General features: G+C 46.8%; 1 protein-coding gene across 3 annotated transcripts; it reads right to left on the reverse strand.

Moving 5' to 3' along the window:
- Positions 1–231: 231 nt before the first annotated feature.
- On the reverse strand, positions 232–18,120 carry DECR2 (2,4-dienoyl-CoA reductase 2, peroxisomal). 3 transcript variants are annotated; one of them, XM_018561310.1, is made up of 10 exons: positions 18,055–18,120; positions 15,294–15,401; positions 13,473–13,541; positions 13,307–13,358; positions 10,526–10,661; positions 8,865–8,989; positions 7,737–7,830; positions 7,130–7,234; positions 6,459–6,647; positions 232–433 (listed from the first exon to the last, which is right to left on the reverse strand). In XM_018561310.1, exons 2-10 carry the CDS (start codon positions 15,389–15,391, stop codon positions 399–401), a joined length of 903 nt encoding a protein of 300 aa, XP_018416812.1. In that variant the 5' UTR covers positions 15,392–15,401; positions 18,055–18,120; the 3' UTR covers positions 232–398. The 3 variants fall into 3 exon arrangements, with proteins under 3 accessions (XP_018416812.1, XP_018416825.1, XP_018416820.1); XM_018561323.1 differs by having other exon boundaries at positions 6,433–6,647; XM_018561318.1 differs by having other exon boundaries at positions 15,294–15,404; positions 18,055–18,080.
- Between the last annotated feature and the right edge of the window lie 1,112 nt (positions 18,121–19,232).

The following is a 19,232-nucleotide window of genomic DNA, read 5'->3' on the forward strand; positions in this document are numbered from 1 at the left end:
CCTTGGACAACACTCATCTCTCTTGTGCTAGTTTTCATATCCATTACCCTGTGTACACCATTAGTAGCCAAATTTTACAGCACAATACCACACCTGATAAGTGTCCAACTTTCTTCAGCACAGTCATCTCATTTGCACATCGTCCAACACCCTTTTTCCTGCCAGGTAGGGGCAGCACACAATTTTCCACCGCGGGTGGCACACAAAGGGCGCTGCCGTAATATCCTCTAAATTTTTTGTTCCTATCCTATTCCCCCCAATTTAACAACTATGCAACACATGGCCTGCATGTTCCCCAATAAAAAACACTCTACACTAGGCGAGGGATCGAGGTGGAATGTGTCAAATGGAAAAATTAGTGTTGATCAGGCGCTAACTGTCCAATCTCTGCAGCCGCTTCATTTACCCGTCTTCGTTTGAGAGGCCCACACATCTGTGAAAGAGAACAACGAAGATATATCAAGAAGAGAATGGAAGCCATTGAAAGAATCCCACCAACCGAGAACAAGCATGCAGGATGGGAGTTCACATTTTTACAGACTTCACTGGGGTGATTGTTGCAGGCCAATACCAGCGCCTATAATTCTATCTTGACAGCTTTACATTCATGCTCAACCCAAGCCAAAAGTCTTTCTTCTAGCTTTTGATGGGACATGTAGGGTCAGAACCTGTAAGGTTACTACCAAGATAATTAATAAAGGGAAATTTCCTCAGCATGGCACAGACAGCAATAAAAACTGGACAGATGTTTCATTGCTTTCTCACTCTCCAAAACAAAAAATGAGTCTTAAGTTGGGCTTCGATATCCACTATATGGCCAAAGGTTTGAAGACACATGACCATCACACCTATACAAGCTGTTGGAAATCCCATTCCACAACCATGGACATTAATGGAGCTGCCCTCTTCCCCCTTGTGCAGCTATAACAGCCTCCATTCTCTGGGAAGACTTCCCACATGTATTTAGAGTGTGCCTATAGGATATTGTACCCATTCAGCCAAAAGAGCATTTGTGAGGTCAAGTACTGATGTTGGATGAGAAGATGTGGCTCTCAAGCATTCCAATTCATCTCTATGGTCAAGTGTTTGTGGACAACTGACCAATACATCTATATAAAAGTGTGACATCCCATTCCCAAACCATGGGCAGTAATATAGAGTTGTCCCCCAGTTTTCTGCTCCAACAGCCTCCATTCTTCTGGAAAGACTTCCCACAGGATTTTGTAGTGTGGCTGTAGGAATTTGTGCCCATCCAGTTAAAAGAGCATTTGTGATGTCCGGTACTGATGTTGGATGAGAAGACCTGGTGCACAATAAGTGTTCCAATTCATCCCAAAGCATATAGGCAAAGATTTGTGGACTGCTGACTATCACACCAATATAATCTTGTTGGACATCCCATTCCCAAACCACAGAAAATAATATGGAGTTGACCCCCAATTTTCAGCTATAACAGTCTCCATCCTCCTAGAAAAGGCCTTCCACAAGATTTTGGAGTGTGGTTGTGGGAATGTCTGCCAATTCAGCCAAGAGTATTTGTGATATCAGGTACTAATGTTGGATGAGAAGACCTGGCTCACAATAAGTGTTCCAATTCATCCCAAAGTTTTCAGTAGGGTTGAGGTCAAGGCTCTGTGTAGGCAACTCAGGTTCCTCCACACCAAACTATGGGTGAAATTCATCCAAACTGGAGCAAACAGAATCTGGAGCAGTTGCCCATGGTAACCAATCAGCATCTCTCTTCAGTTTGCTCAGGTAAGATTTGAAAATGAGAGAGAGAGAAGCTGATTGGCTGCAGTGCAAATCTGCTCCAGATTTTGTCTGCTCCAGTTTTTATAAATTCCCCCAAATGGGTTTATGTAGCTGGCTTTGGGCACAGGGGGGGAACAGTCATGCTGGGAAAGAAAAGGTCCTTCTCCAAACTTTTGTCACAAGGTTTGAAGGGTACCATTGTATAAAATATCTTTGTATGCTGTAGCATTAACATTACCCTTCTCTGGAAACACCTCAACCCAATGGTTTGGAGGGGTGGCTACATACTTTTGACAATATAAATCCAAAGTAGGTTGCAGTTACGAGAAGTCAGAGCATCACAAACTGTGAAGGTTTAGATGGAGCTCAGTCCATCTTTATCAAGAAGGACCGAGCTCTGTCGAAATGTTAACAATAAAAAGCTGACGCTTTGACTTATATTCCGTTGCAAGACCCATGAGTCCCTCTAGACCTACTTTGGCACCCTGGACTTTACCCTACAAATAGAATGTGGTGGCTACCCCTGGGACTACTTTTGGGCATATAGTGTACACTCTAGAACCTTGGTTCTTAACAGGTGGGTCGTGACCCCGTGTTCACTGGATCACCGCATGCCTTCCACTTTTCTAGGTGAGAGACTCCTCAGCCTCCCCCTAGCGCAGCACCGTCAGTTCTCGCGTCAAGCAGCCATTCAAAATATGCTGCCCGGCGCCGAGTGTCAGCTTGAGGTGGGATGAATGAGGCTAATGAGGGATGAATGAGGCCGCGAGGGAGCTCCATACATACGTGCATTGCTTACAGCTCCCTCATGTGTCCTGTAGAGGTGCCTGGAGGGAGCTGTACAAGCCATGCAAATATAAATGGAGCTCAGTCACAGTTCAGTAGCCCACACTGGACCCCAGGCTGAGGATCCACTCCAGTTCTCATAAGGTAGGGAGACTTAAACAATGTTTTTTTTTTTATTAAATATTTTTTGGAGTGTGTATGTGTGTGTGAGATTGTCTGTGAGTGCGTGAGATTGTGTCTGTGGTTGTGTGCGTATGTCAGTGTTTTTGAGGGCCTGTTCACACTATTACATTAACGCACTGTACCATGCAATCGCACCTATCACGCATTCTGGTGTGGGAGGTGTGTTGGGTTGCCATTTATCTGAATGGTACCCCAAATACACCTCCACACACAGCTCGTGCCCCCGCACTGGAACGCGCGGTACCCTAATTCTGTGCATTCCATTGCGGTGCGACTTAATGACCAGGGATAAATGTGATTCCTGAGGTTACACGGGTTGAGAACAACTGGTTTCGAACTTGTGGACAGTAGAACTATGCCGTTTTAAAATGTAAAATAAAGACTTTTTTAAAACTCAAAATAAACATTAAAAACTATAAATCACACACAAACTTGAAGACGTAAGGAGATAAAAAGAATAACACAGAGTGCTTGGTTATTACTACTTAATCATCATTATGCGAACATCCCCACTTAGGAATTAAATGCAGCATTAAAAATCCTAAATAAAAGCGGGATTTGCATGGCTGGAATTGTGCAATAAAATTGGAAATGACTCTCAGCTACTCAGAAAGAAAAATGATCATAGAAATGTCCTCTGTTTATCTCCTCGCAGTGCTACTGGCTCCAATGGCTGGAATGTCTGCAGGAGGCAGCGGATTAGTTGTCTGCAGAGGACAATAAAATCTCCTTTTCTTTGTCCCTGTGTAGAAGAACATTTTGAATGCTGCTGTGGACTTCGGGTCTTAAAGAAGAACTCCAGGAATTAAAAAAACGTATCCTTCCAGTCGGGCTACCCTTAGCACTGCACGGGTTAAAGAGAACTATGAGGCGAGTTAAAATATCACTCCTCATCATAGTTCGAGCCGACTTGCGACAATGAAACTGTCAAACGACGGTTCTATAGATCGAGAAGTGAGCGAATGCATACTGTCGCTCGCTCACTTCTCGATCATCTCCCTGCGGAGAGCAGTGACTGTCAGTCACGGCTCCCTGCCGGGATTCCCCCCCCCCCCTGATCCTCCAGCGCTGACTGGTGGAACGGACGGGTACAGCTGGCTCTGCCTCTAGATAGGCAGAGCCAGCTGTCACTCACGCATCTAGGTGGATCTTAACAGATCTCGATATACTGAGCTTTGGGTGACGGGAGGACGCTAGTTTATGTCCTCCTGTGACCCTTAAGAGAACTACGGGGAAAAACACTTACCCCATAGTTCTTTTTTAAGTACTCATTTTGGTCAAGGGGGCTTGATTAACGCAGATATACTCACCTGATCCTCGGTCCCGCCTGACTGCTATGACTAAAGCCCTGTTTGGGGGCTAAAACTACTGGAAAGAAGATGATCGGATCAAGAGAAATCATTTAAGGGAAGTCCTTAAAGCAGCATTGAGGCGGGGGAGGGGGAAATGTGACTTTAATGTCACTTTAAGTAGGTTATACACTGATGTATTTTCTTCGTTCCACCTGCGGGCTGAATAAGGCAAATATAACAGATTGCTCCATCAACGCTTACGAGCATTGATTGACAAAACCCCCGCTGCATGCATTGTATTCTGACAGGGGCCGGACCGAACGGAGCTAGCAACTGGTACCTTCAATCAGCTGATCTAGGGATGTCAGATGGAAGGGTGCCAACAGCGGCACCCACTCTGCGAATTTTGGCCTGTTCATAAAGAACCGTCCTACAAAAATCGTACCTTGTATATTCTGCTGGAGGCTGCTTTCTAAAGAAAATGTACCTGGAATGTATTTTATTCAATTAAACTGAAAGTCCAAGGGGGCGAGCTTATCAATGGCGGCGGCTGGACGTGTGTGTCCTTAGCTCCGCTAAAGAAGAACCGGGCATTGCAGCGAAAGTGCCTCTGACTGCCTCATCTCCTACCAATATGGGCTCTAAACGCAATAAGAAGTCCCAGGGGTCAAAGCCGGAACACTTGCGGAACCCGAGAGCCGCCATAAACAACTTTTTTGCGGCTCCGGTGACGACGCGATCGGCCGAGTTGGCAGGCCGCATGGCGGCGCCTCGTGGGGACTCCCCGGCCACCCTGGACTCACCCTCTTCCCAGCCGGCAGATATGTCGCCCGCCTGGCGGGACCGGGATGTCAGCTCTGATGAGGACTCGATCCCTGGCAGCTCTACAGGTGATGTGAGACAGCTGCTAGATCATCTCCCCTCTAAGAGGGACATGGAGGCCCTGTTCACACGCTTTGAACACAACTGAAAGTCCAATTGGGCTTTAAAGGAGAACTATGGGGTCAGGGCTTTTCCCCATAGTTCTCCTTAGGGTAATGGGAGGACACAAACTAGCGTCCTCCCATTACCCTAAGCTCAGTATACCGCGAGCTACAGCTCTCGGTATACTGAGACGACGCAGCCAGAGCGGATCCCGACATCGATGTCGAGATCCGCCCAGCTGCGTGAGTGACAGCTGGCTCTGCCTATCTAGAGGCAAGACCCTATAAATCAATAATGTGGATTTCACAGTAACAAAGCGGAGGGTATGCTAATTAGTACAACTTCTGCTTTGTTACTATAAAAAAGTGCAGGAATGATATAAATAGGTTAATAGTGTTCGAACAGGGAGCTATGATAAAGCCGCCCTCCACCCACACACTTCATTATCACAACGCACACTCATTATTAAATACTGCAGCGTCCAGAATCCTTCCCTGGAACTGCTGAGAAGCAGCTGTACACCGCTGTAGAATGCACAATGAACGTACAGTCCTATGAACAAGTATATAGAAGGGGGGGCTGAAGTGATAGAAGTATAGGCAACCATATGTACATAGTTACATAGTATTTGAGGTTGAATAAAGACATTAGTCCATCAAGTCCAACCTATTAGGATCTCATTCTAGGAGTACCTGTACCCCTGTATATTACGGTCCCTTAAGAAATCGTCCAAAAGTTTCTTGAACAATTCCACATTATTTGCTGAAATCACCGCCTGTGGCAGTGAGTAAAATGGTGGTCTAGCGTTGAAAGTGAGTAAAAAACATTGTTTTTTACTCACTATCTTACTATCCCTACATACTTCTGAACCCCGCACCCTTCTGTACATACTTCTGAACCCCGCACCCTTCTGTACATACTCCTAAAACATGCACCCTTCTTTACATACTCCTAAAACATGCACCCTTCCTTACATACTCCTGAACCCCGCACCCTTCTGTACGTACTCCTGAACCCTGCACTCTTCCTTATATACTCCTGAACCCTGCACTCTTTGTTACTTATTACTGAACTCTTCACACCTACTTACTTTTTAATGGAGCCTTGCAAAGTTATCACCTAAAAAAATAAAAAAAAGTGCTGTATCTGGGTGATCTTTGATTTATTTCCTGTTGTTCAGGAAGATATCTAGCTCTCCAGAGTTGCCTACCTCAGCTCTACACGGCACAATTCTTGCCAAACAGTTGGAGGTGATGCTCATATTATCACGGGATAGGGATACTGTTCTATTATGATGGGATAGGGATACTGTTCTATTATCACGGGATAGGGATACTATCTACCTAAAGCCTACAGTATCATTAAGAGATGAGCAAGGCAGACTTTACTCATGCGTCCTTTGCTTCTACACATCCAGAGAGCTCCCAGTATGTTAGTAATGGGACTCCTGTCCTGCTCATTTGCCTCTCTATCTGCATGCTATCAGCAACATCACCTAAAGGTGAGGAGAAGGAGTGGTACCCAGCGATGCTTGTAAGTAATTGGGAGAGGTCATCCAGGATCCCCCATCCATCACTAGGGTTGTTCCAGTCACATAGGCTGCTAAAGGGCTGGCCAAGAAGAGGGCTCCATGGGCGATCTCTGTTTTGTTGCCCGGTCGTTGCAGAGGAATATTATTCCATACACCGGCTGCTTCTGCAGCTGCTCCACCTACAATAAAATACAAGAATTAACTTGAAGAAGAAGTGGCAAACACATCAATGGGTAAACCAAGTGCACAGACCATGGAAACTGATCAAAGTATTAAACTGTAACACATCTCTGGCATGCTTCCTCATCACCTGGTGACGAGGTAGCATGGAGCCGGCTTCTCGGCCAATCAGAAATGACCCACCGCCCGGCTTCCCGGTTGGCCAGAAATCTGACTCCATTCTTCCTCATCACCTGGTGATGAGGGAGCATGGAGAAGGCATCCCGGCCAATCAGGAAGCCAAGTGGCGAGTCATTGCACGTCGCCCGGCTTCCTTAATGGGACTTCCGGTATCAGTATTCGGTAACAGCAAGTACTGAGAAAAAAATAAATGTTGGTACTCCATACCGAAAAACCGGTATGGATGCAAAACACAGACAGACAGACACACACACACGGACACTTTAAAATAAAGTGAGAGCATCAAACACTGCAGACTTACCCAATCTGCGCATTCCCTCTGTGCCAACGATGGGGCCCGGTGCCAAGCTGTTCACCCGCACTTTACTTGGACCCCACTCTACCGCCAGGTGCTTTGTCATGGCGTCTGATGAAAAGAGATGAAGAATAAAGATAAAATTGAGACTTTCAATAAACCTGGTCCATGTTGGGCCACCATAAGTCTTTTGGTCTTGGCAAGCCGCTAGAAGGAGGATTTTTGATTGCACTGCCCCATGATAAAAAAGATCTTATATTATCCCTCTCCCCATCCCCCCCCCACACTGTTCCTACCTGTCCACAATCGCTCCTCCCCCCCGCTGCACTATCCGTACTCTGCACTGTACTCTGCACGGGATTGCAGCCCTGTGATATGTATGTAAATTGTGCTCACAAATGGCGAACACTTATTGGTCAGCCTTGTTACCTGACTGCGATGACCAATGAGAAGCACTCCTGACCACACTGACCAATGAGAAGTGCTTCTTAGCAAGAGCAGCAGGGGCAGATTGGCGGGGGTTATTCCATTTTCCCAGATTCACCTGGGAAAGTGAAATTACCCTTTAAGGTTACCTATATACAGCCCCAGAATGAGGTATGTAAACCCTTACCTATGGCAGCCTTGGCACTGCCGGCATGCACTTGAAGGACCTGTCCCTTGTAACTCAGCGTTGCTGTGATATTTATAATGACTCCGCCATGATCCTATCAAAAACATAAAAGAAGTGAGTGATCAATAAAATGGCAAAGTACTAACACCACTATGGCGAGAGTCTATCATACACCGATATGGAGAATGGCATGGCTTTTTAGTGACCTCTAGTGGCCATACAGCAGGTGTACAACTGTGAATGCAGTCACTGAATACAAAGAAAATGTGAGTTTCAGTCACTTAGTTGTGAACACTTAATGCTCCAGGGCAAAAATTGGTCACCTAATATCCAACTTTTAACTCAAGAAAATGAAAAAAATATATAGATGATTCGTATGCTTTATTAACTGTATCCAGATACCCGGTTTTAAAATGCTGTCAGACTTCCATCATTCCAGTTTCCTTATCTGCAGTTTTCGCCAATACAAACTTCAAACACAGATCACAATAAAAACCTGTGATTGTAATGTACACTTTGTACACTAAATAAAGTTTTAAAAAAAAAGTTAAAATACGATACTTCACACAGCACACTGACCTGCATTCTAAAACCAAGACTAAGGCCCCATTCACACCAGGGCAACAGCGTTTCAGCACGTTTTCCCGCACGATTTTTGGAAGGGCATTTTTGCGTGTTTCAGCGCTGAAACGCGATTAAAAAGGCCCAAAAACACGCTTCCATTGAAGTCTATATGGAAAACGCACTGATCAGCGCTGAAAAAGTAGCGCAGGGAGCAGTTCAGGTGAACGACTGCGTGCGCTTGCATGATTGGACCCCCTAGGAATAAATGGGTTTTTAAATGTTGGCATTTCAGCGCGGAAAAATCCACGCAACGAAAAGGTCCTGGTGTGAACAGGGCCTTAGAGTGTTATCATGCAGCCAACATAAGTTGATGTCATTGCTTGTTGCACTATGAATCTCTACAATAGATCTTTATAACACTATAAACGGCGTAAAGACCAAAGGTGGTGAATACATATGCAAAAGTACTTAAAAAGTCCAGCTTTGGCTTTGCTCATGCCCGCGTCTGCCAAGCGTGCACTAGCGCGGTGTACGGAGCAGTCCTGTAGCGTATGCTGTACTTACTCTGAAGTAGCGCTCAAACACAATCTTGCTGGCATTAAATGTGCCCATTGTGTCTATATCAAAGACGGTCTTAAAAGCGTTGAATGACAAGCTGCTGGCCGGGCAGAGGAAATTTCCAGCCGCATCTGTGAATGGGGAAGAGAGACAGAAAGACAAAAGTCAGCATGAGCAGACAAAATAAAACAAAGCAAGTCCTATCAAGTCTAGAGCAGGGGTAGGCAAGCTCGGGACTCCAGCTGATGCCTCTGCCTCTGGGAGTGATGCTTGTGGCTGCCAGTCCTGCATTTCCTCATGGGATTTGTAGTTCCACAACAGTTGGGAGTGCCAAGGTTGCCTACCCTTGGTCTAGAGTCGGGAATCAGGGCTTAACAGTCCTCAGCTCTGATATCTATCCATCCATCCATCAATACATCTATCCTAACCCTTTACAACAGTGTTTACTACTCAAGTGTGTCAAGAAAGCATAGTGCTATGTGATTAATGGTGGTAGTTCATTGCTTCTCTCTTCTTTTCTTCGTGTGTTTCAGAGCCATTTTCGGGAAGGGACCTGAGGAAGGGACCTAAGCAAAGTCCCAGAACTTGCTTAAAGGAGAACTATGAGGTGAGTGAAAATCACTCATCCTCATAGTTCGAGCCGACATGTGACAATGAAACTGTCACACGTCGGCTCAATAGATCGGGAAGTGAGCGAACATATACCGTCGCTCTCTCACTTCTCGATCATCTCCCTGCAAAGAGCCGTGACCGTCAGTCACGGCTCCCTGCAGGGATTCCTCCCTCCCCTCTCTGATCCTCCAGTGCTGACTGGAGGAACGGATGGGGGAGAGGGCGGGAAGAGCTGGCACTGCCTCTAGATAGCTCCTCACGCAGCTGGGTGGATCTCGACAGTACTGTCAGGATCCGTCCCGGCTGTGGTGCTCTCAGTAATTTGCGGGCAATAGCTTGCTATATACTAAGCTTTGGGTCACAGGAGGAGGTTAGTATACAGGTGAAACTCGAATGATTAGAATATCATGCAAAAGTAAATGCAGTAAGTGCTGCAAAAGGGGCCCAAACCAAGTACTGAGTACATATGCATGCTTGTACTTTTCAGAGGTCCGATATTGTTCCATGTACAATCCTTGTTTTATTGATTGCATGTAATAATCTACTTTTTTGAGGTTGTGGATTTGGGGTTCTTGGGGTTTTCATGAGCTGTAAGCCATAATCATCACAATTATGACAAATCACAGCTTGAATTATCTTGCTTTGCATGTAATGAGTCTATCTCATATATTAGTTTCACCTTTTAAGTTGCATTAGTGAAATAAATGAACTTTGCACGATATTCTAATTATTCGAGTTTCACCTGTATGTCTTCCTGTGACCCTTAAGAGAAATATAGGGAAAAACACTCACCCCCACAGTTCTCTTTTAAAGTATATCTTATAATAAGTCGGGGGGTGTAAAACTGATGGGGCCTGCTAGCAAGTCACTGGAAGTGACATAGTTGGAGATTTCGACGAGTTGGCCATTTCGATAGAGCACCAGCCTGCACAGGGCGGTCCCAGCGTGCGGGTTGTAATTGTCTTCATTATGGGTGTAAGTGTGGGCCTCATGTTTGAGATTTGCCTAAAGCCTCACACTCCATCCACGTCTACTATCATCCTAGTGATACTCACTGTTCACAAGAATATCTATCCTGGAGAAAGTTCTCAAGGCTTCATCCGCAGCATCTACCAGGGTCTGAGGCTGCCGGACATCTCCAGCCACAGCAAGACATCGCCGGCCCGTTGCCACTTGTAGTTTTTCAGCTGCCTAAAAAAAAAAGCATCTAAAGGCTCATTCACATGGGCATTCACAACACACCTGGTCACGGGAGGAATAGGTGCTGCGTGTAATTGCGTGCAGCTGCCTGTACTTCCCTATTGGAGGACACGACTGCACGTGGCTACACGCAGACCTGAACCTGCACCTGCACATCGGTGCAGGTCCAAGTGCGGTTACCTGGACACAGACAGTGTGCAATAGCAGTGCAGTGTAATAGCAATAGCTCTTTGATGAGGCTTCCTTACAAGACAACAAGAAGACTGATGTGATTGTGTTTGGGAATCTCTCTCTTGCTTTAAAGAGGTAAGCTAAGGTAGTTCCCAGGCAGCAGCGTCCCTAGCCTATTCACCGCCTGGGAGGGGGGGTTAGGGGGGTGCTGCCACTCTGTTGTCCATTGCCTGAACCAGTCAAAGGTCTATGTGAAAAGCAGCAACCCCCTGGCTGATTGATATTTAGGGATTAGCATGGGTTTGGACCAGACCCGGTCTGAACCTGAGCTCCTCCAAACACAGAAGAAAGCTCATTCCAATGCCACCCAATCAGCTGCGGCCTGGATATTCCCTTACCGCAGCTGCACATAGGCAAAGGAGCGGGATGCAGCAACATGATTGACCTGATATGGCCATATCAATGACATTTACCTAATATGTGGCCTTAGAAAATAGTCAGCACAAGCATCCCGCCCCTTTGTTTATGTTCAGCTGCAAGGTGGGAGAATGTCCCAGCCTGCAGCTAATTGGCCAGGTAACCCCATGGCACTTCCCCATGGTTTGGAGGAGCTCAGGTATGCTCGAACCTGAGCTCATCCCTACTGATATTGATGGGAAGATCAACTGGATAGGTTTGAAATCCATGCCATCTTTCTATTCTGTCCTTCCAGATAAACCAGTTTTACCCGCACTTCCTCCTCCTCCCATTACATAAATATGTACTCTTGGTTGAGCATGTTTATACAACTGCTGGTCAAAAGGCATGCAGACACAAGAGTCATGTGTATTCTTACTGTCATCTTAGTGTGCTTTGTGTATTTTTTCCAGATCTGTGAAGAGATTCAGTGTAAAACTTTACTTCCTGTGATAAAGACCGGTCACTGCTGCTCTCTCTCCTTGTGCAAGGTGACTGGTCTTGTCTCCGCCCACTCCTGTAATAAAGACCAGTCACTGCTGCTCTCTCTCCTTGTGCAAGGTGACTGGTCTTGTCTCCGCCCCCTCCTGTAATAAAGACCAGTCACTGCTGCTCTCTCTCATTGTGCAAGGTGACTGGTCTTGTCTCCGCCCACTCCTGTAATAAAGACCGGTCACTGCTGCTCTCTCTCCTTGTTCTACCCGCACTTTCTCCTCCTCCCATTACATAAATATGTACTCTTGGTTGAGCCAAGCCTACATGTTTATACAACTGCTGGCCAAAGGCATGCCTACGGGCATCCAGATTGTGACTGCACACCAAATTGTTCTCCAGAGTCTGTGGCTAGATTTAAGCTGGTCATAGATGGCTAAAATTTTGGCCAAGACCTGGCTTGACAAAAGACAATTTTAAAACAACTTCAGTCGGGTGGAAAATTATTGTCCAAGCTAGGGATGCACTCATACCGATACTAGTATCTGTATAGGTGCCGAGTATTTGGGCGAGTACTCGTACTTGCCCAAATGCTCCGATGCCTAGCCCGATACCTGAACCTCCGGTATCAGGAAGCTGGACGGCGAGTCATTACACGCTGCCTGGCTTCCTGATTGGCCGGGAAGCCGGCTCCATGCCCCCTCGTCACTCGGTGTCATTACACGGTGCCCGGTTTTCTGATTGGCCAGAAAGCCGTCTTCATGCTTCTGATTAGCGAGAAAGCATAGAGCCGGCTTCTCGGCCAATCAGGAAGCCGGGCACCATGTAATGACTCGTTGCCCGACTTCCTGACCAGCCAGCTTCTCGACCAATCAGGAAGCTTCTCGACCAATCAGGAAGCTGGCCAACGAGTCATTACATGGCGCCTGGCTTCCTGATTGGCCAGAAAGCCGGCTCCATGCTTCCTCGTCACTTGGTGTAATGACTCGTTGCCCGGCTTCCTGACCGGCCAGCTTCTCGACCAATCAGAAAGCTGGGCAACGAGTCAGTTCACAGCACCAGGCTTCCTGATTGGCCATTAAGCCGCCTCCATGCTTCCTCGTCACTTGGTGACGAGGGAGCATGGAGACAGCTTCCCAGCTAATCTGGAAGCCGGGTGGCGAGTCATTACAGGCCGCCTGGCTTCCTTAATGGGACTTTGGGTATCGGTGGGTACCAAAAAAAAACAAAAAACGGTATCGGTGCATCCCTAGTCCAAATGGACTGTATCCCATCAGATATTAGCATTCAGGCAGCCATGTGCTAGGGATGCCTGAATACAATAGCCACAGTGGGGATTTCTCCTTCCACGCTGTTTAGCATGGATGGGGGCATCTTTTGTTTTTCTCTAGCTCAGCCCCGGGGCCCGAAGAGAGAAACTGAGCCGTGTATGTCGAGCAATAGACAATGCAAAGAGCAATAATAATGTGCTGCCTCACAGAGCAACCAATCAGGTTTCAGCATACTTTCGCTAGATCAGTAAGGAGATCATTTCTGATTGGCTGCCTATAGGATATATTACGTGGAGTCCCCATTACCTCTTTCAGCTTTGGCAGGTTTCTGCTAACAATCACGGTGTCACAACCATGCCTGGGGATCGAGAAAGAACAGGACAATCAATGTTACAATGTACAACAAGCATGGAGGGGCAGATAAAGAAGTGAAGGAATGTTGGAGTGAAAGCACAATGAGTGAGAACTGTACCTCATGAATATTTCAGCAATTCGGAATCCAATCCCTGAACCCCCTCCTGTGATGAAGGCCACTCTGCCCCTAGATTGCAGAGAGAACCAAGTTAATGCTCAGATGACAATGCTGCATTCATCCACGGATGTATTTTCTGACAGAGATTTTCTCAGTCTCATCTAGTTCCAGACTGTGTGACTGAAGTCACTTCTCAGATGGAAACAATTAAAGCTCAACTCCGGGATAAGTAAATATTGTCTAAACACAAGAGTCGTGTGTATTCTTACTTGGATCTCAGTGTGCTTTGTGTATTTTTTACAGATCTGTGAAGCGATTCAGTGTAAAACTTTACTTCCTGTCATAAAGACCGGTCACTGCTGCTCTCTCTCCTTGTGCAAGGTGACTGGTCTTGCCTCCGTCCCCTCCTGTAATAAAGACCGGTCACTGCTGCTCTCTCTCCTTGTGCAAGGTGACTGGTCTTGCCTCCGTCCCCTCCTGTAATAAAGACCGGTCACTGCTGCTCTCTCTCCTTGTGCAAGGTGACTGGTCTTGTCTCCGCCCCCTCCTGTAACAAAGACCAGTCACTGCTGCTTTCTCTTAATAGTAGGAGACTCCCGGAACATCCGGGAGAGTTGGGATGTCTGACTTTAATTTAACCAAAAGCCTTCCAAAAGATAAATCCCATATCATATTGCACCTTGCCCCAAACCGCCTATTAAAAACGAATTGACCACGTTGTCAAAATCATACATACCATCCACTGATTCAGGCGGACCCCACACATTTCCTTGTATGATGGATCAATGCTGGTGAGTCTGTTAATTGCTAGTTGAAATGAAGAGAAGGGGGTGGAATGCCAAATTCCCAAAAATGAAAGTTCAATAACAGGATTTTTCCCGTAATCCTCATTTTTATCTTCCAGTGACGTCACCATCTTCCTAGTACAGATGACTCCTTCCAGTGCACGTCATATCCTTACATAAAGGGCTCGTTATCTAAGGATCTAAGGTTATATTACAGATTCTTCTTTTGGCTGCTGGAAGGAGTAATCTGTACTAGGAAGATGGTGACATCACTGGAAAATAAAAATGAGGATTACGGGAAACTGCTTTGGTAGGCCTCATTCACTCGAGAATCAGCCAGCACGTACAGCTCCGTGGTGCGTACGCGGCCGTATCGTGCAGCTCCCGGGAAGGACAGGTGCTGCGTGTGATAAGTACGCAGCCCCTGTCCTTCTCTATGGGAGTAGGCAGCCATACGCCGCCCTACACTCACCCCAAATGCAGGTCCGTACGTGTGCAGGTGCCCCGGCTCGGACGCAGACAGGATCCATCCTGTCAGCATACGAGTACGGACACCCGCACGCGCACGGACGTGCAGGGCGGGTGAGCATAGGGTGGCGTACGGCCGCGTACTCCCATAGAGAAGGACAGGGGCTGCGTACTTATCACACGCAGCACCTGTCCTTCCCGGGGGCTGCCCGTGCACTCAGCACGGAGCTGTACGTGTCGGCCTTTTCTCGTGTGAATGAGGCCGTAATGTGACTCACACTGCTCGCACCAGGAAGCTTTGGTAACTTCCCCCCAATATGTTTTAATGTAAATCAGCTGATCCAAACTTGATGTTTCCATGTTTTGTTAATGCTGAAAGCGCAGGACTTTTCAGCTGCATCACAGAGACAACAGTATGTGCAGCAGCTCAGGTCCGATTTAAGAGACAACTTGCCTGGCATCAGCTGCAGGAAAACTGCAGCTAGTTTGAGAGGCTGAATCCCTATCCTACAATGAGATCCATGTAATGAATGGAGACATTTAAATCAGGAGTAAAGCAATTTCTTACTGGAGGAGAACTGGGCTGTAGAGATAGTTGTAGGAAGGCAGGCAATCATCACTCTCCACATCTTCTGGAGCTTTATCTAAACCTGGAAGCTCAGACATCTTCACAGGATTGCTGAAAGAAAAAGAAGTGATGCACTCAGTTGTTCACATTCGGAATGGTCTATGTTACAAATGGTGGTTGCAAGACCGAGCCGTGCTTTGCTGGTTAGGTTTTGTTCAGACAACTTGCAGGTCGCTCAATGCCTGGCCACATGGGGAGGAGGTTCCATCAATGATGACAGGCTCCATGTATCCCAATGATTACCAGAGCTGGCCACATGTATCCCTATCATTACCAGAGCTAGCCACATGAGAAAAGGGTGCATCATGTATGACAGGCTCCATGTATCCCTATGATTACCAGAGCTGGCCACATGGGGAGGAGGTTCTATCAGGTATGACAGGCTCCATGTATCCCTATGATTACCAGAGCTGGCCACATAAGGGAGGAGGTTCTATCAGGTATGACAGGCTCCATGTATCCCTATGATTACCAGAGCTGGCCACATAAGGGAGGAGGTTCTATCAGGTATGACAGGCTCCATGTATCCCTATGATTACCAGAGCTGGCCACATAAGGGAGGAGGTTCCACCATGTATGACAGGCTCCATATATCTCTATCATTACCACAGCTGACCACATGAAGAAGGGGGTCCATCATGTATGACAGGCTTCATGTATCTCAATGATTACCAGAGCTGGCCACATGGGGAAGGGGATCCATCATGTATGACAAGCTCCATATGTCCCTATCATTATCAGAGCTGGGCACCTGAAGAAGGGGGTTCCATCATGCATGGCAGGCTCCTTGTATCCCTATCATTACAAGAGCTGGCCACATGGGGAAGGAGTTCCATCATTTATGACAGGCTCCATGTATCCCTATCATTACCAGATGGGGAAGGGGGTCCATCGTGCTGGCCACATGTATGCCTATCAATAACACAGCTGGCCACATGGGGAAGGAGTTCCAGAGCTGGCATTCACACAGAACAAGTAAGAACGCAATTGTACATTTAAAGTGGATTTAAAGCAAAACTAAACTGTAGGAATAAAAAACTTTGGTAAGTAGATGTGGATAATGGAGCCGGGTGCCAGGATCATTAGGGGCTGCCCAATGGCTGACGAGGGAAGAAGCCGGGCCCAGAAGAAGCATAAGAAAATGGCAGCAGACTGAGAGACGAGGGAGCGCCGGCTTTGTAAGGCTGGTGAAGGCTATACTAGCATGTATTATTGCCATAATGCCCGTGCTGACTCAGTGCTAGAAGCCCCTCATGCAGAGCGACTACTGCTTTCTCTCTCATTGAGTGCAGCGGTCCGACGCAACAGCACCTCCAAAGAACTGTGTTAAAGAAGAACACCAGGATTTGTTCAAATGAACCCTTCTAGTGGGGCTACCCCCACACTGCATAAAAATACAGCAGATATACTCACCTGATCCTCGATCCTGCCCAGCTGCTAGATCGGTCCCCACAGCCTCTTCTCCCCTGGGCTCCAGCAGTCTGAGGACCATTGATGTCATCACGTCTAATGCAGGTCTGTTCACCTGCATTAGATGTGAGGATGCCGAGGGAGATTCCACAGCCTGGACAGAGGAGAAGAGAGGAGAGCGCTGGCCGCTGCAGGACCGATGATCAGGCGAGTATTCCATTGACTACTAATATAAGGGGCATTCTGTCCACTGACCACCAATGTAAGGGGCATTCTTCCCACTGACCACCAATGTAAGGGGCATTCTTCCCACTGATCGCCAATGTAAGAGGCATTCTTCCCACTGACCACCAATGTAAGGGGCATTCTGTCCACTGACCACTAATGTAAGGGGCATTCTGTCCACTGACCACTAATGTAAGGGGCATTCTTCCCACTGACCACCAATGTAAGAGGCATTCTTCTCACTTATCACCAATGAAAGGAACAATTTTCCATTGGCCAATAGTATTCCCCCAATAACCACTGATCTACGGGCATCCTTTTGTATTGACTTCCAGTGCAAGGGGACACTTATCCACAACCTGAAGCAACTCTTGGCTAGTGATGAGCTGGGAACCCAGTTCGCCCATGCCTATGCAAAACTGTCATCCCCCCCGATGAGCTGCGGCCGGGGCATTCTACAGCTACATGTCACAAATGGGGCGGGGAATCCCCCTGTTCTACCGATTAGGCCAGGTTGGGGTGTCAGTCACAGTTTTGCGCAGACTTGGCCAAACCCATTGGGTTCATACCAAGGTTCTATATACTGTGCCACACATTATATTATAATGAGCCGATATAAATACAAAAAATATAAACCTGGAATCGTACAGGTAAAAAAAAAAAGAAAACACACCAATGCAAACGCATAAACGCACAAGAGATTTCTAATTCGGGTCCTTTCGCTGCATTGCTGGCAATACAAGCTGTAAAGCACTGCACGAGTCGTCCTGTATTACAATAGTCTATGCATTGTTATTGTTTTCTGCAGGCTGTGAGTTTATAGTCATCATTTTAAAATATTTGCATGAAAATTGTAGTAAAACATAGGAGCAAGCAGCAATAAACAGACATTTGTTTATTCAACACTGATCCCAAGGCACAGAGGGGCTGCACGGTCCAGGAGGTGCCACATATAGATGTTTAGTATACACAATACAGTGTTCACCATAAGACATAACACATGCACATTTTTGCAGCAGACCCCCTACTATCACCCTTCACCCACACCCGGGTCTCTCATACTCACTCCTCTTGCAGACCTGGCTGGACTTTGTATCCAATCTTCCTAGAAGCACCTCTCACCTCCTTGCCGCACAGACTTCTGGGACCTGTAGTTTTCCCGGCGGGTTTCTTCTGCGCTTGCGCAATGCGGGCTGAACGGGCGCCCAGTGAGCGGCTCTGATTGCCTGCCCGGTGCGCATGCGCGAAGGTGATTCTTTATTATGCATGAGAATAGTGTAATGTTCATGTTGGAACATTATCCAGCCAATAGAATGAAATAATAAAATGAAAGTCTCAGGTTTCTAAAGTGAATCTGTCATGATAACAACATGGGGTCTGCTATGGCTGAACCCCCTGCTGAAGATGCCAGCTGCCTGGCTGTCATGTTATCCCTTAGCAGTACTTTTCTGGATCTATGGTCTGGAGGGTCAGAATCCTGTATCTGCAATGCTTCATGAGGCTCAAGAGCAGAAATTATTGAATCAGGTGGGTTACTATAACAGCCAGGTAACTAGCAATTCAAGCAATGACAGCCACTGTTTTTATCTTTTTATAGGGGTTGGCAACTCCGGGCCTCCAGCTGTGATTTAACTACAGATCCCATCATGCTTTTGCCTCTGGCAGTCATTCCTGTAACTGTCAGTATTGCAATGCCTCATGGGACCTGTAGTTCCACAACAGCTGGAGGGCAGGTGTTCTATCGAAAGCTCCAACTCATCGAAATCTCCAACTACCTCACTTCCGGGGCTCAGAAAGACTGAGCTCTGTACAGTTGTGCGCATGCGCGCATAGCGTTTTCAGAATACTCGTCAAGTTTGCCACCTGCTGAATATTGTTAAAATGCAGCTGTACAGAGCTCCGTCAGTCTTTGTGTTTTGCGGTCTAACGCCGTCTGGTCAAAATCTCCAACTTGCAAGTACCCGGCAGTGAGGTAGTTGGAGATTTCGACGAGTTGGAGCTTTCGATAGAACACCAGAGTTGCCCAACCCTGCCTTAAAGGATAAGACACGGTGCCATTATCCCTTTTGCCCCATTGCCCTGACCTAAACTAACCTAAACCTGTACATGTTTGACGTGTGTTCATGAGACACCCATGTATGAACGGGGACTTAAAGATGAACTCCAGACTGTTATAAATGGCACAAATTATTGCAGCTCTGTAGTCATTAATACCTCATTAAAGTCCATCTCCGGTCTGGCATC

This window comes from Nanorana parkeri, unplaced genomic scaffold (genome assembly GCF_000935625.1).
Source record: "Nanorana parkeri isolate BGI_ZX_2015 unplaced genomic scaffold, ASM93562v1 scaffold19, whole genome shotgun sequence".
Classification (NCBI taxonomy): domain Eukaryota; kingdom Metazoa; phylum Chordata; class Amphibia; order Anura; family Dicroglossidae; genus Nanorana; species Nanorana parkeri.

Coding starts and splice junctions, on each gene's coding strand:
- DECR2 (XM_018561310.1), bottom strand. CDS start 15,391: ATGTCTGAGCTTCCAGGTTTAGATAAAGCTCCAGAAGATGTGGAGAGT. Junction 6,648..7,129: donor AGAGGGAATGCGCAGATTGG/GTAAGTCTGCAG, acceptor ATTTTATTGTAG/GTGGAGCAGCTGCAGAAGCA. Junction 434..6,458: donor TTACTTACAAGCATCGCTGG/GTACCACTCCTT, acceptor TCTCTTTCACAG/ATGTGTGGGCCTCTCAAACG.